A 23,993-nucleotide genomic window follows, 5' to 3' on the forward strand; every position below is an offset into this window, starting at 1 on the left:
AACACACCTCAAGAATTGATTGGTAATCCACGAAGATTAAACTATATTGTCAAGCATAATAGTACAACAGCATCTGAAGGATCTGCACCACCAAAACCGGCACCTGAATTATTTTCTTCCGGAGAAGAAGAAGAAGAAGAAGATGATGATGATGTTTTAGAAGTCCGACCAAAAAGAAAACGTATCATTCCACAATGGTCAACGTACAAACCATGAACAAAAAGTTGAAATCCATTTATTACAATCCAGCACACCCTGCATCATTTTCTACTGCAAAGAAATTATGGCAAGCCACAGGAAAATCTATACCTCTAGCCAAAATAAAACTTTGGTTAAACAAACAACCTACCTACACGTTACATCGTCCTGTACGTCGTCGTTTCCGTAGAGATTTTTATCTTGTCAACAATATTGATGATCAATGGGAATGTGATTTAAATGATTTACAATCACTTCAAAACTATAATGACAATTACCACTATATTCTTACAGTGATTGATGTGTTTAGTCGGTACGGGTGGGCTGTACCACTAAAATCAAAAAGTGCCGAGGATATAGTGAATGCATTTGATATGATTTTCCAGGACAGGAAACCAATTGTGCTACGTAGTGATCAAGGAACTGAATTTACCAACAAGGCAGTACAAAAGTTTTTCAGGAAACACAACGTGCAACATGTTACAACAACGGATCCAGATATTAAAGCCAGCATCGCAGAAAGATTTAATCAGACATTGAAACATCGTATGTGGAAATACTTTACCAAATATCAAACATACAATTACATCAAAGTATTGCCTTTACTTGTAAAAGCATACAATGAAAGTCGGCATTCCAGTATTAAAATGGCACCTGCAAACGTTTCTCAGGACAATTTACTGGAGGTGTGGCATAACTTGTACGACAAAAAGCTACAACGTTCAAAACAAGATACGGATTTATCTGTTGGTGATACTGTTCGTATAAGTAAAACAAAACGTATCTTTGACAAGGGTTACCTCGAGAACTGGACTTGGGAAATATTCAGAGTAAAAGCCATTGTACCAAGAAACCCACCAGTGTATCGACTAGAGGATTTAAATCATCAACTCATCGATGGTGTTTTCTACAGAGAAGAATTACAACCAGTGCCGCTCCCTTCGACGTTCCTCATCGATAAAATATTACGTACAAGAACAAAAGGTCGCAGAAAGGAGTATCTCGTCCAGTGGAAAGGATATCCTTCCTCATTCAATTCGTGGATCCCTGCAACTTCATTGAAGAAGAAGAAGAAGAATGGAACCTGATCAAGATTTTTACGTTACACTTCCCAGTAATAGTTCCATGGATTATTTTCCAGAAAATACATTGACTTCATATATTACGAAATTACAACGACGTGTAGAGTTTCGCCAGAAATGGGATGTGGCAATTGTAGAGATTCATTATCCACATTCTTTGCTGAACATTAACAGTAAAAACAATAAAATATATTACAAATCATCAAGTAGTAATGATCAAGAACCGTGGAAGGTTGTAACGATCCCTGTACGCTATTATAACAATATACGGGATCTTATTCATGCAATTAATATACATAATAAAGAAACCAATTTATTTATATCTCATGACGCAACTAATAATATATGCCTCATAAGGCATCCCAAAAAGGAAGTCCATACTTCTGTACAAATTTCACCAAGTGTTAGTTTAATGCTTGGATTTGAACCAAAAAGTGATTTAAAAGATATGGAAAAGGGACAATATACACAGGATGTACGATTAGGCTTACCATCACAAATGTACGTCTATTGTGACATTATTGAATCTGTCATTGTTGGAGATACAATGGTACCCTTGCTACGAATTGTCAACATGGATCCTGTGAATCATACTTTTGGAAGTCATGCAGTACAAATCTTTAATCCTGCACATTATGTTCCGGTGGAAAAAATGAATTTTGAGCAAATACAAATCGATATAAGGGATAGCACAGGTCATCCTATGCCATTCACCTTTGGAACGGTGTCTACAAAACTACATTTCCGTCGTCGTCGTCATGACTGATCCGTATTTGCAATACTACCAAAAACAAGCGTTATCCGGTATCGGCAACGTCTATGTGGGAAGTCCCTATCAAGCAGGACATGGCATTGGAAGTTTCCTTGGTGGCTTATTTCGTTCAGTGTTACCACTTGTGAAGCAAGGAGCTAAAACTGTGGGAAAAGAATTATTAAAATCAGGTGCCAATATGATTAATGATGTTGTGATCTCGAATCAACCGCTGGAAGAATCGTTTCATCAACGGATGCAAGAGGCAAAAACAAATTTACAAGAAAAAGCTAAAATAAGTTGAAAACTATGCTGGGAAGTGGATATCATAAACGAAAATGGGATGACTGCTCTCAGTTTGAGGTTGACCTTCCAACGATCAACAACATCATCAATCCTACAAAGAGACGTAAATTATCACATAAGAAGAAGAAGAGATCATTGGCATCGTCACCAGATATTTTTGATTAATTCAACGATGGCTTTCTTACATCATCAATCCTGTGAATGTGTAAAAAGTGAATTGGACATTTTTTCAACATTACCCACGCAAACCAGTGTTCTGGACAATCGTATTATTGGTTACAAACCAATTAGTTCAATAGCTGAAAATTCACCAATAGAATTTGTAGTGAGTGGTAGCAGTGATGAATACATTGATTTGCCACAAACCTTATTATACATCCAAGCACAAATTGTGAAACCAGATGGTTCCCCCTTCATCAATACGGATAAAGCAATTGCACCTGTCAATGATTTTCTAAATGCTATGTTTAGTGAAGTACAAATCTACTTGAACAATAAACTGATTTCATTTCCGTCACATAATCATCCATATCGTTCGTACCTGGAAAAACTGCTCAATTATAGTGATGGAGCTAAAAATACACATTTACAAACAGCAATGTGGTTTCAAGATACGGCTGGTCATATGAACGCAACCACAAGTGAGAACAAAGGATTTCAACAACGCTATGAACTGACAAAACAAAGTATGAAATTCGATATGATTGGACATCTTCATTGTGACATTTTTAATCAAGATAAATTTTTAATTCATGGAGTGGAATTACGTGTGAAACTTATTCCTGCAAAGCCAAACTTTTGTCTCATGGCCGGTGAAAGTGGTGTCAATGCAAAAATCAATATTCTAGATGCATCGTTGCAGGTGAAAAAAGTCAGCATCAGCCCTAGTGTCAAATTGGCACACAATAAAATTTTACAATCTACACCGGCAAAGTATCCTCTGACAAGGGTTCAAATGAAATCATTTACCATCCCGAAGGATATACAATCCAAAACTATTGATAACCTGTTTATGGGAACATTGCCAAATCGTATTATTGTAGGATTTACATCGAATGAAGCATCCAGTGGAACTATTACCACCAATCCATTTGAATTTCAACATCTAAACATTAATTTCTTCACATTGTACGTGGATGGAAAAGCTGTACCTTCAAAACCATTGCAACCCAACTTTGAAGAAAATCTCTACATTTCATCGTACCACACATTGTTCTCAGGCTCTGGCATACATTTTACCAATACTGGAAATACAATTTCAAGAGCCGACTACAAGAATGGATATACACTGTTTGTATTTGACCTAACTCCCGATTCTTCTGCTGGAGATTGTCACTATTGGAATTTACAACGACATGGAGCCATCCGATTGGAAGTTCATTTCGAAGAGAAATTAGCAGCACCTGCAAACTGTATTGTGTATGGGGAGTTTTCCTCACTCCTAGAGATCGACCACCAGCGCAACATTATCCTGGACTTTTAAATTACAAGGTACGTATACGTTATGTATCATTTCCATTCACGATGTTGAATACATTACAATTAGCTAGTGCTTTAAACGGTAGTCCATTATTCAGAAATCATTTTACCGGGGTATTTGCAAGCGATGAGTTGCCCTCACGGATTTCTCTTCCTCTGGCAATGATTGTAAATACAGATCCATCTACAAAACTAGGAAGTCATTGGATTGCAATTTATATTGATCATCGCGGTGTTGGAGAATATTTTGACAGCTATGGCCTTCCTCCTTATGTACCACAACATGTTGCATTCTTAAAACTTCATTGTATGTACTATAAATATAATAATAGCCAAATGCAAAGTCTTGGTTCATCCGTATGTGGCTATTATGCTTATTTTTATTTGTGCTGTAAAGCCCAAGGAAAATCTCTGCGTGAAATTCAATACTTGTTCACAACAGTACCCACGGTTAATGATCGTAGACTGCTGCAATATACCTTCCAGGTAATTTTATCATATTTATCATTGTAAGTGTATTTGTTTATCATCATCTATTTCTACACTAATCATCTTTTTCCTCGTTCTTTTTACAGAATTCACAATACGAAGTTTTGCAAACGGGTGCTATGCTGCAAAAACATGGAAACAAATCATCGCAATCAAGAAGAGGAGGCGGTCTAATGAAGAAATCCAGCTCAATATACAAACATTGTCAATAAGAAAGAAAAAGAAGAAACCAGAAATATGAATAAAATACAATTTATGCTGATCTATGTGTTTTTATTGTTCATTCCACATACAACGTTATCAGATTCTCCTAAAGAACTGTGCGATATAAGACGAGAACCCTGTGCAAAGTTTCCACCTAATTCCTAGAGAACATTGACCAGGGACCTCGTTGCGCATCAAAACCAAATCATCGATCACGTGACCGTACTACACCCGAAGGGTTATACCAAATTGAAAGGGGATACCCGTCCATACCTTATCAAAGAGGATACATTGAGTCAGTAACCGAACACGTGGTTGTACTAAAAAATTTGGTAATAGGATCACAGAAACATATTGAGGTCCTGTACTATGATTAAATTGGACAATTTCAGTGGACCCCCATTGCCAAAATTTAAGAAGGGTGCAATAATATACCCATGTCTTATGATATGAAATAGATCCCTGTAATCATATAAGGTAATAGGATCTCATCCAAGGGGGATAAAATGGACCAAAAAACCAAACACGTGGTACAACGTTTATATTTTGGCAATTTTGTACCCCTAAAAGGGATCGAGGGATACATATTGAGGTCCTGTACTATAATACCAAATGTTTAAATTGGGCAATTTCCAAAATTTAAGGGGTGGGCCAAGGTACTCCTCCCAAAAATTTAAAGGGTGCACCAATATACCCATGTCTTATGATAGGTAATGGACCCCTATACATGACCATATAACTATATAAGGTAATAGGACCTCATCAAAGGGGGATAAAATGGACCAAAAACCAAACACGTGGTATAACGTATTGCTTACGTTTATATTTTGGCAATTTTGTACCCCTAGAAGGGAACGAGGTGGACCACCCAAATTTATCATAATACATATTAGGGTCCTGTACTATAATACCCAATGTTTAAATTGATCAATTTCCAAAATTAAAGGGGTGGGCCAAGGTACCACTCCCAAATTTTTCAAGGGGGGCATTAATATACCCATGGACCCCTATACATGACCATATAACTATATAAGGTAATAGGACCTCATCAAAGGGGGATAAAATGGACCAAAAACCAAACACGTGGTATAACGTATTGCTTACGTTTATATTTTGGCAATTTTGTACCCCTAGAAGGGAACGAGGTGGACCACCCAAATTTATCATAATACATATTAGGGTCCTGTACTATAATACCCAATGTTTAAATTGGTCAATTTCCAAAACTAAAGGGGTGGGCCAAGGTACCCCTCCCAAATTTTTCAAGGGGGGCATTAATATACCCATGTCTTTTGAAAGGTAGTGGACCCCTGTATACGCCCATATAACTATATAAGGTATTAACACCTCATCCAAGGGGATAAATTAGGTCAACAAACCCCGAAATTTGAATTTTTGGCAATTTTTTACCCATAAAAGGGAACGACATAGACACCCAATACTGATAGAGGTACATACTGTGGTCCTAGGCTACCACACCCAATTTTTAAATTTGGCAATTTCCAAAATTTAAGGGGGGTGGTCCTATGTACCCCTGCCAAAATTTAGGGGGTGGGCCAAGGTACCCCTGCCAAAATTTAGAGGGGGTGGTCCTAAGTACCCCTCGGTCATTGACCCCGGGCTAAGGTCATTGACCTTTGACCTATGACGTCACAAAGGTCGGGGTCAAAGTCCAAACTTCGATAGGGTGTCCCCATTACTACTATATCTCGGACATGTTCCGTTTTCAGGGTATAGAGACAAAATAGCAAAAGCGATTCTCCAGTTTTTTGAACAAGTGGAACAAACACTTCACAACTACTTGGATTGGGATGCAATAAAACTAATGTGAGTACAGGTAGATTTAGTGAAGTAATGACATGTGAGGAGAAAAAGTTTGGAAAAAAATTGCAGAGGATTGTGTGTCTTCTTTATATGAACGAACTTCCTTTCCACTATCTAATTAAACGCTCCGATATAGCACCTACTGGCCTAAAGATACTATCTGGCCCGATTGGAAAAAGATTAACTGCATGTAAAGAGTTACCTGTGGTTTCTTCCCAACCGATTGAAGTCCAATAAGTCGAAACAATGATTTTAAAGATTTGAGTACCGACCCTCAATATCTACTATACATTTGTCGAGCTGTTTCTAGTGGCAGATGTTCGACAGACCTATCATAAAAACCTTGGACTAATTATACAATCTCGTTAGTTAATGAATTCGTCAAAATAACTGTATTTTTACGTAAATGCCCTACGTATAACGTATAACATGAAAAACCATTACATTGGCTGGTTCAGTACTAGGTCCGAGTCTAGGCCTCTGTGTGCTTCAAAATTAAGTTACTCCGATTGAGTTGTGACATATCCCGACACTTATGGAAAATCGCTGAATTGGTCAAATTTCTTCTAGAAGACAAGTTTTCCATTCAATCTTATAATAATGGATATTTTTTTCAGCATGTAAACCTCCTTTCATCCATGATAACGGACAAGAGCTCAACATTAGAAGCTTAAGATGGAGACGTATCAAGAAATTCCGACAACAGACAGGAAGAGGCTTATGAGAGTTCACTGTTTCGGAAATCAACTTTGCATCAGTCGATTTCAATGACATAATTTATTGGTTTTCCATTCAGATAACGAAATCATCGCTGACAAAGTTTATAACGATGGACCAGCTTGAGGAAAACACTAAGAACGTAGTCAAGAGCGATTATAACATTACTCATTTCAGTACCATACTCAAACCGTTCAGAAGATCTACGTGTAATAACGGAGGTTTTCAAAAAAATTGTGAACCCGAGAGAAGAGTCACATCACAACCTTTCGTCAGCATATGCTAGTATTTGAAACAAAGCATGATTACGTCACAAGAAGACGAACAAGCTTGGTAACCGAAGAATGCATGAAAACGGCCTAGCGTAGATAGGAGGAACTCGAGTTGCAGTCATCTTCTCGTGGTGAGTTTTGGGTGATTTCCGAGTATTACAGGGTGAATCCGAAATCAGATATAAGCTGCAAGAACGATCCGATTAACTTACTAAACTACTTTTGTTTTATGAATCTAGAGAGATATGGAGAGCTGATATGCCATTACTACTTAAAAAAAAAAAAGATGCTTAAAACGATGTACGACAACATGAGAAAAAATTACATAAAATTACATTTTTACACATAATGATTGAGTTTTCGTCGCCTCGCAACCTAAGCATAATTAAGAAAAGATACGATTTTTCGCATTAAAATTATTAAAACTTACGACTCCCACTTTCAAAAGCAGTTTCCTTGGTATTAATATACATTACAAGTGCGAAAAAAATGTTAACATGCCGCTCGTAACGTGCTTGTTGCCTACCTTTGGCCGGTAAAACTTTGATCTTCCTGGAGTAGGGGAAGAAGCTAACCAAAAGACTGCAATTTGCACGCAAACTACTCTAACCCAATGACAACTTTTTGGCGACTTGCTCAAACGAAATTCAAAAAATATAATTTTTTGGCCTGTCCTAATGAATAAATAATAATACAAGTTTGTCACAACAACGAAACAGTCATAAATTACTGGTGCTGGCGGCTGGGTGATAAGCTTTGGAAACTGTAGGTAATTCTGAAAATGAATCAACAATTGAAAGCTTTTAAAATTAGGATAAAAGAATACGGTGTCAACAATGGGAAAAGAAAAATAATGAATATTAATTCATAATTAAAATCTTAATCACTCCTATTTAAACAGATTCTTGTTACTTGGATATTTACAAATGTTAAAATCTCGTGTTATGTTCATATGCGCATTGATAATACATTTCTGAAATTTTCTGAACAAGAGTATGTAAAAAACAACTGGCCCGAGAAAATTTACTACCCTTTCCCCTACACATACAAAACTTGTCGATCCGGACAATGGTTCACGTTGCTAACGCGTAAATACGGCGCTGGATGATTATAAATCTGATATTTGTTAACATGTTATTTGGTATTTGTTTTCATATTAGCCCTTTAAAGGTGAATATTTTGAGTAAATCTTGTACTCAAAACACAAAAATCACATTTAATATTTTTCTTTTCTTTTCTTTTTTTTAGTTTAGATATAACTTGAAATTTATACAGGTTATTTTAATACAAAAATAGAGTTAAAATATCTGTTCCACAAGTTGTCTTATACCAACTCTGTATTATTGTTTCTAAGCTGACCACCTTTTAATAACACACAGACTGAAAAAGTGAATGACTGGACTGGAACTCGAACCCAAGATCTTCGGCACACTGTGCCGATGCGTTTACTACTACACCATCTAGTCCGCTTCGCAGAACAACCACACAATCTTTCACTCTTAAAGTCGGTGCTATCTACTCAGACCACATGGCTTGTACCACAGCCCAGCTGCTGTGCTTGGACAATCCAGTGTTCATATGTTGAGAATACTTTTTGATATTTGGAATTAAGGAGGAAACAACCGATTTAAACTTATTAAAGAGAATGCGTGGCTGTTCTGGAAATCGAATTGGGTGGGGTAGTAGTTAATGTATCGTTAATTATGCCATAAATCCCGGGTTCTAGTAGCGGTCCAGTCATTCTTTTTTTTTTTTTTTTTTTTTTTAACTCTTTGTGTGTTATTGAATTCGCGCCTACAGAGGTTTGGGGGTGTAAATATACGTTTAAGTATATGATCGACTTTTGTTAATGAATTTAAGGTTAATTTAGTAGCATACTCCAATAAATATTCATGGAATGAAAAATATGAAAGAAAGCAATTAATTTACATCGTATATAATATACAATCACAATACAGAAATAGTTGTAAATTTCTCATATTTCTTATTTCTGTCCTATGTGGATTTGTTCAAAGATACTGCAGAACTAAGCATTTTATTTTAGTCTTTTTGTGTACATTTCAAAAGCCATTTACGACTGTAATCATGATTAATTATTATCACTACTATCTCTGGCTTAATTCGATATAAACTATTTTGATGTCTCTAATCATTTCATTTATTACCTATCACTGATGAGTCGATGTATTCGAGTCTACATACTTAAAAAGAAGTATAAAATCTTATTAAAATTTGGTACAGGTTGTTTATTTCTTAAATTACTGAAAATATTAACCCGACTTTGTGCAATTCTTTCTGTTTCACTATATTCATAACATCTAGTGTACCTTTAAGACCTTGGGATAATTTATATCGGAATGTATTTTTTTAAAAATGCATAATTAAAATTTTGCATTATTTTATTATTATTATTAATGATATATATACTGGAACAAGAATTTTAGGAAAATCAAAAATGGATCAAAAGATTACAATCTTGGCCAATAATTATCTTTTGGATCAGGGACCACAAAATTTTTGAACGGCCCCTAAATCGAGTTTTCATATTTTCTACGGAACAAGCACATCATACTAATTTAACTGATGGTTTGGGTTTGGCTACACTATATGTAGTTCTACAGATATAAGACCTGCAAGAAAATTTTTGTTGAAATATATTGGATCTTTTGATCCAAAAATTGGAAGTTAATATACGATCCAAAAGGATCCAAAAATATATATCTAATAAGAAATTCGCGGGAAATACGAGAGAGTTGGTCACTTTATTTATTTTTCGTATGTTGTGTTAATAAACCACAGCAGACAACGGAGAGTTGAATGGAGAAAAACATCAACTTTGCTCTGATTTTCATTATATTAGAGGTATTAAGTCATCTCAATGCATATAACTTTAAAATAAATTTCTTTCTAATATCTGGAATGTACGTATATAGTTTTAGCCCTGTACTGAAAGAATGAAAAATTTGTAACAATATACTAACTACTTACCACTAAACTTTTCTTGGCACTGGCAATCATAGAACCCTCCAATATGCGGACTGTTGGCAGCAGAAACACATCTTCCGCCATTTAAACATTCACAAGGCACTACTTCAAACGATACCTCAAATTTTGCAGTTTTATTGCAAGGATCAACAACTAAAATTACAAATGTTTCACGACTGACTGAATCCAATGAATTCGACGATGCATGCCATTCAAGGGTTCCATTTGGTAAGAGTTTTGCATCTGGTATTTGTTCTGCTAAAAAGAATTTCACGCCAATGCCTTCTGGGTCAACAGCCATGAACTTGTATCTTACATCCTGGCCATTAAATACTCGTAAATTTTCTGTGGGAAGTAAAAATTCTGGTGCTTTGTTTGCTGCAAATGAGAAAAGAAAAAGAAATAAAAGTAAACTGAAACATTAATCAATTTTCGTTGATCATTTCACCAGACAATTCACCGTATTTTATTCCTGCATAACCATACAATAGTGTGAGGAATGGAAGAGGAGTCAGACAAAGATATAGTATGTGGCCCCAATTATTCAACATTTACAGTGAATGTTTAATGAAGGAAGCATCAATAAAAGTTGGAGATTTCAAGATTGGGGGTCAGATCATTAAAAAGATGAGGTATGGAGATTATAGCTAAAACCGACGAAGGACTACGGGATATAATTGACAAAATAGTTGACACGGGAAAACTATATGGAATGTGACAAAAATAGTTGACACGGGAAAACTATATGGAATGGAAATTAACCTCGAAAGTCGGAAGTTATGAGAATTCCCGTGGAAACGCTCCCTTACAGGTCAAGGTAGAACAAAGAAAACTTGAAGAGGTCGATGATTTCAAGTTTTTGGGAAGCATTTTGACGAAAGATGTTTATTGCACCAAAGAAATCAGGTCCAGAATTGCCATAGCTAAAGAAGCATTCAACAAGAAAAGATCACTCTTAACTAGCAGGCTTCTTATTGGACTAAGGAATAAGTTGGTCAAGTGCAAGTCCAATATATGGAGTATTGGACTGTATGGTTCAGACTTGCACATTACGGAAGTTAGTGAAGAAATATTTAGAGAGCTTCGAAATGTGATGTTGGAGGAAGATGGAAAAGAAATCAATGGGCAAAGAGAGCAACAACCAAAGATGTTTAAGACGGATAGAAGAGAAGAGGACGCTTTTGCCAGCATCCTTTGCAGAAAGGCCAATTGGATTGGATACATCTTGTGAAAAAATTGTCTTCTTCTTACCGCCATAGAAGAAAGGATGGAAGGAAAGCGAGGAATAGGAAAAACAATAACACAATTGATCGATGATATGAAGAACAGAAGAAAATATTGGGAGTTAAAAAAGGAAACTGAAAATCGAGAAACGTGTATAGGAAACATTTGCAGGCCTATACCTAAATATGTAAATAAAAAAGAGCCTAATTAGACCCAGGACCTGCCAAAAGACAGAATACTTAATAATAATAATAATAATAATAACAATAATAATAATAATAATAATAATAATAATAATAATAATAATAATAATAATAATAATAATAATAATAATAATAATGATAATAATAATAATAATAATAATAATAATAATAATAATAATAATAATAATAATAATAATAATAATAATAATAATAATAATAATAATACACTTCACGTATCTATCTTTCTCAGTTTTGGAAAATTCCACAAAATCCTTGCATGATTAAAAATGTTAGTGATTGGTCTTCAAGGAATTTGTAAGTCATCAAGTTATGGGTTATCGATTGGTTTAAGGGTTAAGAAACAAATACTTTAGACATAAAAACCATGTTATGTCCCTCCTTCTCTATAACCAAATTAACACAACACTTAAAACTTTTAATTCATACACAATTAATAACTTAGGCGGATGTTGTTCTCAATGCTTGACTGTAAGGGATAAAGGTGCCAAAAGAGAATGCTTTGGCAGTAAGAGCAAAAATCGACATATTTGGCATGATAATTTATAATGTTCCTCAGTAGTTCGAGCCCAATTCTTTCTACTACTTTTTAACTTCTACCAAATCGTCCCTTAGAAAACTGAACACAAAAGTTTTTTTTTTCTTTCTTTTCCAAATCACTTTCATTCTTTGCCATCGATGATACTGAATTACAGATTCAACTATTTCGGTAATATGAACTGAAATATTAGCGTATTCCATAACGTTATCGTGTGCTCCAAGTATTTGTAATTTACTATATAATAGTTCGTATATTACGTAAGTTACTTTCCGACAATAGGTCTTCAGGACTGTCAAGCCAAGGAATTTAATGAAAATTCAAAGAGTAAAGCTTCAAAGAACGAAAATTCAAAAAGTAAACTTCATGGAATTTGGGGCTACAGGGGATATAGTGTAAAGAAAAATTTAATTGGTTCCTTCATAGTTCATAATATCAAAGTGCTTAATTTATTATGTAATTTCTCTTAAGATTTTCAGTATCTTTAAGTAATATTTCCAAAATTAATGTTATGATCTTCGCTATCATCATGGTCTTCCATCACTGATAGATTATTTAACACAGATTACTTGACGCAAAATTAGAATATTCCATCTCTGATAGATCAATTGACGCAAATTTAGGTTCTTCCATCTCTGATAGATTACTTGACGCAAATTTAGAATCTTCCGTCTGTGATAGATCACTTGACGCAAATTTAGAATTTTCTATCTCGGATAGATCGCTTAACACAAATTTAGAATCTTTCATCACTATGGTCTTTCAATAATCTCTTCATTTCGAAGAAAGTCCTACTCTTTTAGTATCGTCGATCATTGCAATTTTCTTTTCTACTATACCGTCTATTGCATACATAAAGAGACAATATCTTCCCAAATAATACCTATTTTCTTTTCCTCTTTCAAATTGTCTCCAGTATTATTATTTTCTCTAACTTCTATATCATTTCCTATTTTTTTTTTTCGTTTCACCCAATTCATTCTGTTCGTTCGGCTCTATGTCTATATTTCGATCACTTCTTTATTTTATCACTCTTTAGTATTGTTCATATATCCTTTTCGTACAGTGCAATACTTATACAACATAATTGAAGAATTTTCTTTAAATGATATTCAGCGACTGCTTTCCAAGGGTTTTTCCGCCATTTCTATTAGTATCTTGCTTGCCATTCGCATTTTTAGTCTTCACTAATGTAAGAGCATAACTTTTATTCTTGTAAACTCTAAAATTTGTATGTAAGCCATTTGAAAAATCCAATATAATGAGAAATTATTTGATTATATTAAAATATCTTCATTGACGGTATTATATTAGCTTCAAATCTCCTAAATCCTAGAAAGTATGTTAGTTATTTGACAACTTTAATATAATATAATGTAGAATTAGGGTTGCCAGAGTAAACTGAAGGCAAGCACGGAAGCCAGCAGCATGTATGTAATTGGGAACACAAATTTGATACTGAAGATTTTTGCATATTTACTATATTATCACCGTTACTTCTAACATTTATAACATTTATAACAAATACTACCATTACTACTAACCAAACGTATAATATACCAAACTAAATAGTACAACACAAAATAATAATTAGTGTAGATACCATACGCACTACCATTACTAATAACCAAACATATATTAGTAATGGTAGTGCGTGTACTACACTACCAATATTAGTGTAGATACCAGATTTACTACAAACACTACCATTACTACTAACCAAGCGTATATTGTACCAAACTAAGTGAATACAACACAAAATATTAATTAGCGTAGATATCAGACTTACTACAAGCACTACCATTACTACTAACCAAGCGTATATTGTACCAAACTACGTGAATACAACACAAAGTATTAATTAGGTAGATATCAGACTTATTACAAGCACTATCATTACTACTAACCAAACGTATATTGTACCAAACTAAATGATACAACACAAAATAATAATTAGTGTAGATACTACATACACACTACCATTACTAATAACCAAACATATATTATGCCAAACTAAGTGAATACAAAAGAAAATATTAATTAGTGTAAATGCCATATTTCTACAAGCATTACCATTACTACTAACCAAGCGAATATTGTACCAAACTAAGTGAATACAACGCAAAATATTAATTAGTGTAGATGCCAGACTATTATTCATAATTTTTGAAGCTCCTCGTTGAATTAAGAAGAGACCTACTTTTTAGAATCATTTTTTTAATAGAGAAATTAACAGGTTCTTTTCAAATTCATCTGAACACAAATTTCAGCCATCACAAATTTCGTTGACATTCTGTTTCTATCATCTGACCATAAAGCTTTCGTTACTCTAAACATTCGGTCGACATTGCACTACTGACTGGTATAGCGAGATTATATTGCATTATTTTGAATACGTTTGGTGAATGTGTTTCTTTTACGAAAAATGCACTTCATAATATATTTGCAATTATTATCTTTGCTATTAACTACTGATATATATTTCAAAACAGGAAAATCATTGTTCAGTTCATTTCTATCGAAACTAATGTTAACAATTAAATCATCAAATAAAACCACTGTTGGTGCCATGCAAGCTTTTGGTTACAATAAAAAATATAATTCTTGTAAACAAATACAATATATATTATAAGTTATAAATGACAAAGACAATTAATTAAGACCATGTTTAATTCATTGGCTCGTAGATCCGCAGAATGTATTGTGAATCCAGGCACTTCGGACAGTACCCGGAGATCTGGCAACCATATGTAAAACAATTTTAAAAAACAAATAAAACTAATCTAAACCCAAATGTTAAGGGATACTGGCAAATTCCATCAGTTATTCAATAACTATATTGTAATATATTTTATTATTTCCTTTTTCCCTTAAGCAGTTATTCGTTTATAATAAGTTAAGATACCAATCTTTCTTGATATTTTCACCCCTCTACCGAACCTAGAAGTTGGAAGACAGATACAAGTATTCTCAAGTAGTATTATAGCAGGTGTTTTTGGCGTGAATGGGAGTGTAATGGGAAATGACCCATATTGTGAGAGATGAACCATCATGATCTGTGCACCACCAACTTCACTGACTTCAAACCTCGTTCATGATTCAGTGCTCACGTTAAAAGTAAGTATTGTCCTTCATAGCCTTGGCGTAGCAATACGGACGCAGGGCAAAATCTGAATTAATGTTTCCAAATATTATTATATTGACCGCGGATGAAACATTAGAATACTTCGTCCAACAATTAATTGTAATTGATAACAAATACTATTGGTTAGATTAAATTAGTAATTGAATTGGTGAGTGGAAGAACAGTACAAGTCCAAAATAAGCCATTATGATTAACGTCAAAACTAATTATTGAATACATAGAACAATGCATTCCTATGGATTGGTATAGCAGTTTCCAAGTTATTACGTAATTTTTAAATGAATTTCATTTGTAGAACAGTATAACATAATTGTCTTATTGAAATATTCGTGAATTGAGATTTTGGGTTAGTACTGTTCATCCACTCACGAATTCAATTATAGATTTAGTCGTAGTAGATTTAATAGTTGTAGCTGATTTTAATTTCAATGCGCTTTCGAAGTTTCAGCGTAGAGTAATGTTTGGAAACACGTTATCAATATGACATGCATTCAAATTATAACACTTCCGTTTTTTCTCAGGACTGGTAATAAATAGAAACGTGCTGTTTATTTTAAAATACGCGAGCATTTGTTGTCAATGCGTGACAGAGATGACACCGTACAATACCCAGAGCTCTAGTGGCAGCAGTGAGAGTGATGGTTGTTTTTGGTACTCGTCGTTTTTCCATTTGCGTAGTGTGACACCGCTTCAAATTCATCGCCTGTGGACAAACACCGTGTGCGTGGGTTTTCTCGGGGTTCTCCCGTTTCCTCCCACTTTCTTCATTCCACCATTTCATTCATTTCTCATCTTCACCGTCTCCTTTAGCCTAACCGGCATAACCGTGGGACGTAAAACTCAAAGATTTCATTTTTTCAAATTCATCGCCAGTTGAGTGAGACCTGTGATGATGGTATCCTGGATGTGTCTAATGTGCGTTCGTGAGTGCGGCACCTCAAAGAAGCCAGAACGTCGTGTGACAGCAAATCAAGATAACCTCGATCCCACACAAGCTGGTCTCACGTCATGATAGAACGAGTGAAGTCTTGCAGGATCGCAGAAATGAATGTGAAACGGTATGCGATGGTATGCCATACCGCCTCTGGTTTTTCAGTAATGAGGACATACCGTCTCTGGTTTTTCAGTGATCAAGACAATATTTAAATAGCCGGTATGTTGAGTCAAAATCTTAGTAAAACATACCGCCTCTGCTTTTTTCCCCATTTCGAACACTATGTAGGGGAATTCCCGCTTCCTGCCACATTTCCATTCCACCGATTCTTCCATCATCATTCTCCACCCCGTTCATACCCTCACAAATTTTGGCAGGAAATGTACATATAGTAAATCAATTCTCAGTTCTGACTTTGACTCAGAGCTCTTCTTGTCATGTTCTATATTGCTCGTTAAAATTCGGTTTCTAATGCCTCTACATTCATGATTCATCATATTAAAATATTAAAGATATCAATATCACAACACTGTAAGATGACAGGACGAAATTCATAACAAGGATCTTAGGAATGATGGAAAAAATGGTCAATCATTAGTTTTTGGATCAGGTGCCACAAATTTTTTGAACGGCCCCTAAATCGAGTTTTCCTATTTTCTACGGAATAAGCACATCATACTGAGTTGAGTGATGGTTTGAGATTGGCTACACTATATGAAGTTATCCAAATATAAGGCCTACAAGAAAATTTTTGATTGAAACATATTGGATCTTTTGATCCAAAAATAAGATAAGATGTACATGTTACAGAAAGATAACTTAAAAGAGACTAGAAACAGCCGAAGATGAGAGTGAATACCTTTCTATTTTAACTGTTTCAACTTACTTGTACTTTGACTCCAACTACTTCTTCTAATCTGCGGCAAACATTCTTGACATATATTGTCTGGGTTTAAATGATGTGGTGGATAGCACTTGCCATTTATCATGCAATATTCTGCCTTTTCAATGCAATTTATATCAGAATTATTTCTTCCTCCTGTTTGGCATTCCAAGCAATGTGAATTAAAGATGTGTAGAACAAGAGTATTACTGGTGCTTCTTCCGTTGTTTGTGACCTACAGTATAAACAATTAACTTTTAAAGTACATACAGGGTCAAAATCACGCAAGTGAAGGTTCTTCTTTTAAGAAGATCAACTGGACTCGAAAACAAATTTATTTAATAATCAACATAATTTCTTTCTTTCATTAGAAACAATAAGTGAAGTTTCTTTTCTCTCGTTTGAAGTGGCTATCATTAATGTGCCTACTTAAAGGTTCATAAAACATGAGAATAGTTCAATATATAAATTATCCACTGTGTATGTAATACAAACATTTTATTTATAATAGGAGGCATACGTACACACAAACTCTACCTATTATTATTGTATGTATGTAAAAAAAATGTATCCTCGTTTTCACAAATTGAAATACACAAAGAAAACATTGATAAATGCATGAAAATTCTTATCATTATTTGGTAAGCAAATTTAGAATAACGTGAGGATTAAGGTTGCGAGAATAATGATTTTTGCATACATAAGAATAAAAACATTCGTGCGTGAATTAATTTAATTTTAATTTTTGTAATGAGGCTCAGACTAATACCTAGGCGAGTAGACTGCAGCCTAGCTGCGCCTCGTATTTACCTTCCTTTCCTCCTCCTTTTATATTATATAATAAATTAATTTCTTGTACTATAAATTTTCCCCGTGGGTATTTCTACATTACAAATTATAATATGTTTTCTTTCCTCTTTTCGAGTAATCTTGCCATATAAACATGTATTGAACAGTGAGACTTTGTGTAGAAGCGTCTGAGAGCTGGATACATTATCAACGACTATTTGGTCGTTGTAACTTACAACAAAGCCTAAAAACTCGATCGAACTATATATGTTCTTCATATATGAAAACACAATGGGCAACAGAAACAACACAATCAAATTCGGTAAATCAGAAAAATAAACACACTGCTGAAGTCTTGTTCAGCAGTGTGTTTATTTTTCTGATTTTCTTTGCAAGACGTATGACTATGATTGTGTGTCAGTTTGAAATTCGGTAAATATAAATATATTAAAAATTACATTTCTTTTTTGAGGGTGGAGGTTCCGGAAGTATAGTTTAGGATGCAAGAGTGTCTTAGCCTGGTCCTTATCTGTAGTATCTAAAATTTCCTAGCGCTTTCTTTCTAAATGCTTTGTTAAAGACACTAGAGTAAAAAAATTGCCGAGATTACCAATTACGAAATAGGAAACAGGACGCGTTTAGTTTGTTTATATGTATCCTAGTTTTGTTTGATCTTTATTGTTCTCTGGTATTGTGTAGTTAACGAAAGACGACGTCTGACAGATAGTTGCACGTGCTGTAAACAAAGCAAAGGGATGTAGGGGTTGTTCATCAATCACTACAGTATTCTTTCATGCTGTTTTTAGGCAGCCAAGGTCACTAACTGCTTTGATGCCGATAAATAAATACTGAATCTTCTGTCAAATAACCTAAATACCATTATTTTTGTTATTTGGAAATCATACGTTACAAACTATCGTATCTTGTTATTACAATTATAGAATCATGACTTACTAAACGTTCTAAGTTTGTCGCCAGAGAGCAGCTTTCAATAACTGCAGAGTAAATGGTTAAATGTTATAGAATTACGCTTTAAAAAAAAATCAATAAATTTAAAATATCAACATTTCTATACATCTGAAACGAAAAGAAAACACAGATACACATATATTTAGCGTAGTCTAGCACTTCCCTCCCGTTCTTTCTCCCCAGCTTCCTCCACCACTTTTTCCCCTATCTATCTGTTACTAATTTTAAAGACATCAATGTTACTTCCTACAGATTAGAATAAAGCTGGCATATTGAGATGTTTATCATTGCTAGATGCAAAAATCAGACAAAATATGGGTTATTCTTGCTCGAGTTTTGGTTTTAATGGGAAGAAATGTTGATATATTCAAAATCCATATGTAATACGAGGGGGAATCAAATATAAACGGGATTTTTGTTCCTGAACATCAACAGTTGATAGGACTGGCCGCGCGCTTCTGCTATGTTTAGCCGGGACCGCTGGGAGTGGAGAGAGCGTGCTGTTAGATATTTCCCGCCATTTCGTCAGTACCGCTCATGATGTCGGAGCAACAGGTGCACCCCTCCACTGCGCAACGCATAATTATAAAATTTCTTGCTCGTGAAGGAGTTACAGCGAAAGAAATTTGCCAAAGATTGACTGCACAGTTCGGGGATCGAACATTGTGAAGGACGCGTGTGTATGCCTGGCATAAAAAGTTCAAGGAAGGACGAAAACGTGTGGAAAATCAGCAACACGATCGCCGTCCTCGGACCAGCATTACGGACGAAAACATTCGTGCGGTTAAAGGCATTATTGACGACGATCGACGAGTAACAGTATCAGAAATTGCACAAGTCGGAATTAGCTATGGAGTTTGTCAAGCAATCATCAAAAACGACCTACAGTTCCGTAAAGTGTATTCCAGATGGGTCCCTCGCCTTTTGATCGAAAATCTGAAGTTGAGACGTTTGGAGGTCTGTCAGAGGCTTAAAGCAAGGTTTGCTGAAGAAGGTGATGCATTTTTGAGTCGGATCGTCACCTGCGACTAAACATGGGTTCACCACTACACTCCTGAATCCAAACAAGCCAGTAAGGAGTGGCGGAGGAAAGGGGAGGCAGCACCAGTGAAAGCCAAGACTCGACTGTCAACTGGCAAGGTTCTTTCAACCGTTTTTTTTTTTTTTTTTTCGAAGGCAGTTTGCTGATTGACTTTTTACATGAGCGACGCACAATAAATGCTGAATACTACAGCGAGCTGTTAAACAAGGCGAGAGTTGCATATCGCCGCAAAAGACGAGACCAATCAATTCGACAGATCCTCCTCCTGCAGACAATGCTCGACCCCATACTGCAGCTCGAACTATCTCGAAGCTACAGGAAATGCATTGGACTAGACTTGAACATCCTCCTTACAGCCCGGACTTATCGCCATGCGATTTCCATTTGTTCGGACCGCTTAAAGAAGCTCTAGGAGGGCAACGATTTGAAGATGACGAGAGTGTGGAAGAGTTTGTGCGCAACTGGCTGGTGACACGACCCTGTTCTTTTTACGATGAGGGCATCAAAGAGCTGCCCATACGCTGGGACAAATGCATTTTCAAAGGAGGAACCTATGTGGAAAAATAAATTGTAAGTGCCTTGTGATATTCAATAAATGAATTTAAATAAAAAAAATAAAATCCCGTTTATATTTGATCCACCCTAGTAATAATAGACATAATATTACAGAACAAAGTAATTATTATAAACCACAATAGATAATAACAGAATGGAAGATTTTTGATTTCTCACTCCCCCTCACAACTTCTCTCGTCTGAAATGAGCAAAATCTCATAAAATTGAAAAAAAAAAAAAAAACAATGAAAATTGTGTATTATTTATTTAGCAGAAATAGAAGATTAACCTGATAATTGAGAGAATTAATTTTGCTTATGGTCCAAATGACTATACAGAGTATTAATTATTTTGTTTAATATTGTTTGTTCCATGAATATTTGCTGAACCCACCTCTAAAATATGTGTAAAACTTCATACGCCATGTATTTTAGATTATCGACATAAAGTATTTTAATTCTGGGGGCATAAATTTATGTTTAAGAAATAATACAAAATGATATATTAAATCATATGAGTAATTAGATGAACAATAACAATACATACCTTTATTTGTAGATGTAATGGTTTCAATACATTCCAAGCATATCGTTCATACACATTAAATGGAATATGACAAGCAATTATATGAGGCGATTTGTATTCAACAGCGCCTTCAAAGGACGTCTCAACAGCTATCCATGTTCCATCTTTGTATTTTGCTTCATTTATGAGACACTTCAAGCTATCGGATTTGGTGAAACCTTCCCCAGCGACTTCCACCAGTTGGCAACCACTACTTGATTCATCACATACTGAACCCGTACCAACAGTAGACAGTGTTGGAGGCTGTTCTGAAACAGAAACACGTTTCAATACACAGGTAACGTAAAATAATTGCACTTTTTTTTTTATTAAACTATAAGATATTACGGTACAAAAGTTTATTTCAGATTTTTAAGTTGACTGTCATTACAGATTTCACGCAACATCTGGATTTCTACAATCATTAAAAAAATTCGATAAAACTATACTATCTTTAAACAAGTGGGTATAGTACCTTGTTGTGAACATAAGCTTATTAATTTTATAAGTGTGCTATTATACATTTTGCTAACGCTTTGACCATCAAGTTTTTACTAATATAGCCATTTGTATCAGTACCCTTTCTACTCTTCAATCCTATTTACTATAATGCAAGTTTTGCCATATGATAAATATTATGTATTGTGAGAATATTGTATATTCTCTGTCCTGAATTTTCCTTTATACAGAATAAAATACTTTTTTTTTGTTTGTTTGTTTGTTGTCCTTGTTCCAACATTTTTCAAAATTCTGTTTTGTTATCTTATTTTCTATGTAAGTATATAGCAGTGTGGATTTAATTGGAGTTAACCATTCCTTTTCAACGCTGAGACTAAATTATATGAGTCGATACTCCTACTGAAAGTGATATCCAAATATTACTCGAATAAGACAGAACTTTTCCCCAGGAATCCAACCTGGAAATACGTCTACAGAAACTTCACGCTTAGCCACGAAGGGTACAATGTAACAGGAAGCATTTTTCTATAAGTGTATAATAATTATAACTTAATTATGTCCTAACTGTTTTTCTATACTTGTTTTAAGCAAAAATTAATTAAAAACTAATTCTGCACGTGAAGTAATCTATAGAGACAGATTGTCGTTACTGTTAATACTTATTTAACAATCTTTTTCAGTACCGAAATTAATTTCTCAAAAAAAAAAATAAATAAATAAATAAAAATAAAAAAATAAATTAAAAAATAAAAATAAAATAAAATAAAAAATAAGGATGAATTGTAACACTACATATTTTGATACAGCTCATTGTGTATTAGACAAGATTATTTCCTTGTACGGTTTTATTGCATACTATTAACAAAAAAAAAAAAAAAAAAAAAAAGAAAAGAAAAGAAAAGAAAAAGAAAAAAAAGAAATACTCAAGAGCAAATTGGTCTTTAAATTTAATTTAGTTAGATTGTCAGCCATACTTCGAGAATTTAAATAAGAATATTGTCTCGTAGCTCTTACTTAATTTTACCAGAAATATAAAACAAAAGACAAATTCTAACCAAAGCATATACTATTTAATAAATAATATCGTTACAGTTTCGGTGAAGTATCTTTGCCTTCATCAGATAATGTGTCTGATGAAGGCAAAGATACTTTGCCGAAACTGTACCGATATTATTTATTAAATAGTATATGCTTTGGTTAGAATTTGCCTTTAATTTATACAAAAAGTTTCAAAGCTAGAATGAGTAGTATTCAGATAGAAGTGCCACAAATACTTTTCATATCTGTGATTCGGGATTGGAACGTTGATCCAAATGAATAAAATTCAAAATGGCTTAGTCATCCCACGTTGGAAATAGTTTTGGCCAACTTTGAAACACTTAGTTTTCTTAAATCAATAAAAGGAATTGAAACTAAGTATAGGATTGTAATTTTTAACTGGGCTTTTACGTTGTTTGGTTCAATGAAATAAATATTTTTTAAAAAATCGTATAATCTGTATGACGAGATCTTCAGTCATGTGTAATCTTTTATTAACATGTAATATTGTAAACCATAACCTTAAAGTTTAAATGATTATTTTCTTAATAGTATCAAAAAGCATAATCTCGGATTTATATTCTAACTGTTTTGTATTGCACTGAAAATTTATGAATGCTAAGCCAGTTTAAATCATAAAGTTCCTTATGTTGTTTTAAAAAATACTACATACCATTGTTCAATAATTGTCATATTTCCAGAAAGATCTAAATTGAAATTGTTCAAATTTATTCTAAGAAATTAATACAATTTACAATTAAATTATGTAAATTTATTCATAATCATTTTTATTCTCATGAACTCTGTTCAACTCTTGTTGGTATTCATAGAATCAAACTAATCCTTAAGGAATGAACATAGAAGTCATATAACTCTTGTAAAATTACACACTCTTATAGAATTAGACAATATTAATACTCGAAATCTTATGAATTTGTCTCAGAACTGCTTGTACGTACATATAAAAATAAATTCGTATGAACACGTACATTAATCAATCAATCAATCATGTTTTTTAATTTATTAAGTTAAATTTTTTTACCTTTTCGTTTTAATTTATTTTATTTATTATAATATTTGATGAAGTACCGTATTTGCTCGAATATAAGCCGCACTTTTTTCCCTAAAGTTTGGCTTAAAAAATCATGGTGCGGCTTGTAATCGAGATTTTCTCGTCAGATAAAAAATCCTCAATTTCAAAATAACATGTACACGTATCTTCTGAGTTGAAATTAATACCATTATAAGTTACTGCAGTTACTATTGTAAACCATCAAAAACTTAAGAAGAAAATTGCAGAAAACCTTACCTTGTTCGCAAAAATT

The 23,993-nt window shown here is 34.1% G+C and overlaps 1 protein-coding gene across 3 annotated transcripts in view; it reads right to left on the reverse strand.

Annotated features, from left to right (window-relative positions):
• Positions 1-23,993, reverse strand: part of LOC145675443 (von Willebrand factor D and EGF domain-containing protein-like) — a 356,875-nt gene that overhangs the window by 63,848 nt on the left and 269,034 nt on the right. For all 3 annotated transcript variants that reach the window (XM_081745861.1, XM_081745862.1, XM_081745863.1), the window contains exons 14-16: positions 21,154-21,440; positions 17,256-17,487; positions 10,311-10,685 (exon numbers count right to left, since the gene is read on the reverse strand). In XM_081745861.1, the coding sequence (XP_081601987.1) occupies positions 10,311-10,685; positions 17,256-17,487; positions 21,154-21,440 (894 nt within the window). The remainder of the gene's footprint in view (positions 1-10,310; positions 10,686-17,255; positions 17,488-21,153; positions 21,441-23,993) is intronic.

The sequence above is a fragment of the Thermobia domestica genome, chromosome 18 (assembly GCF_964235325.1).
Source record: "Thermobia domestica chromosome 18, izTheDome1.hap1.1, whole genome shotgun sequence".
Taxonomy (NCBI): Eukaryota; Metazoa; Arthropoda; class Insecta; order Zygentoma; family Lepismatidae; genus Thermobia; species Thermobia domestica.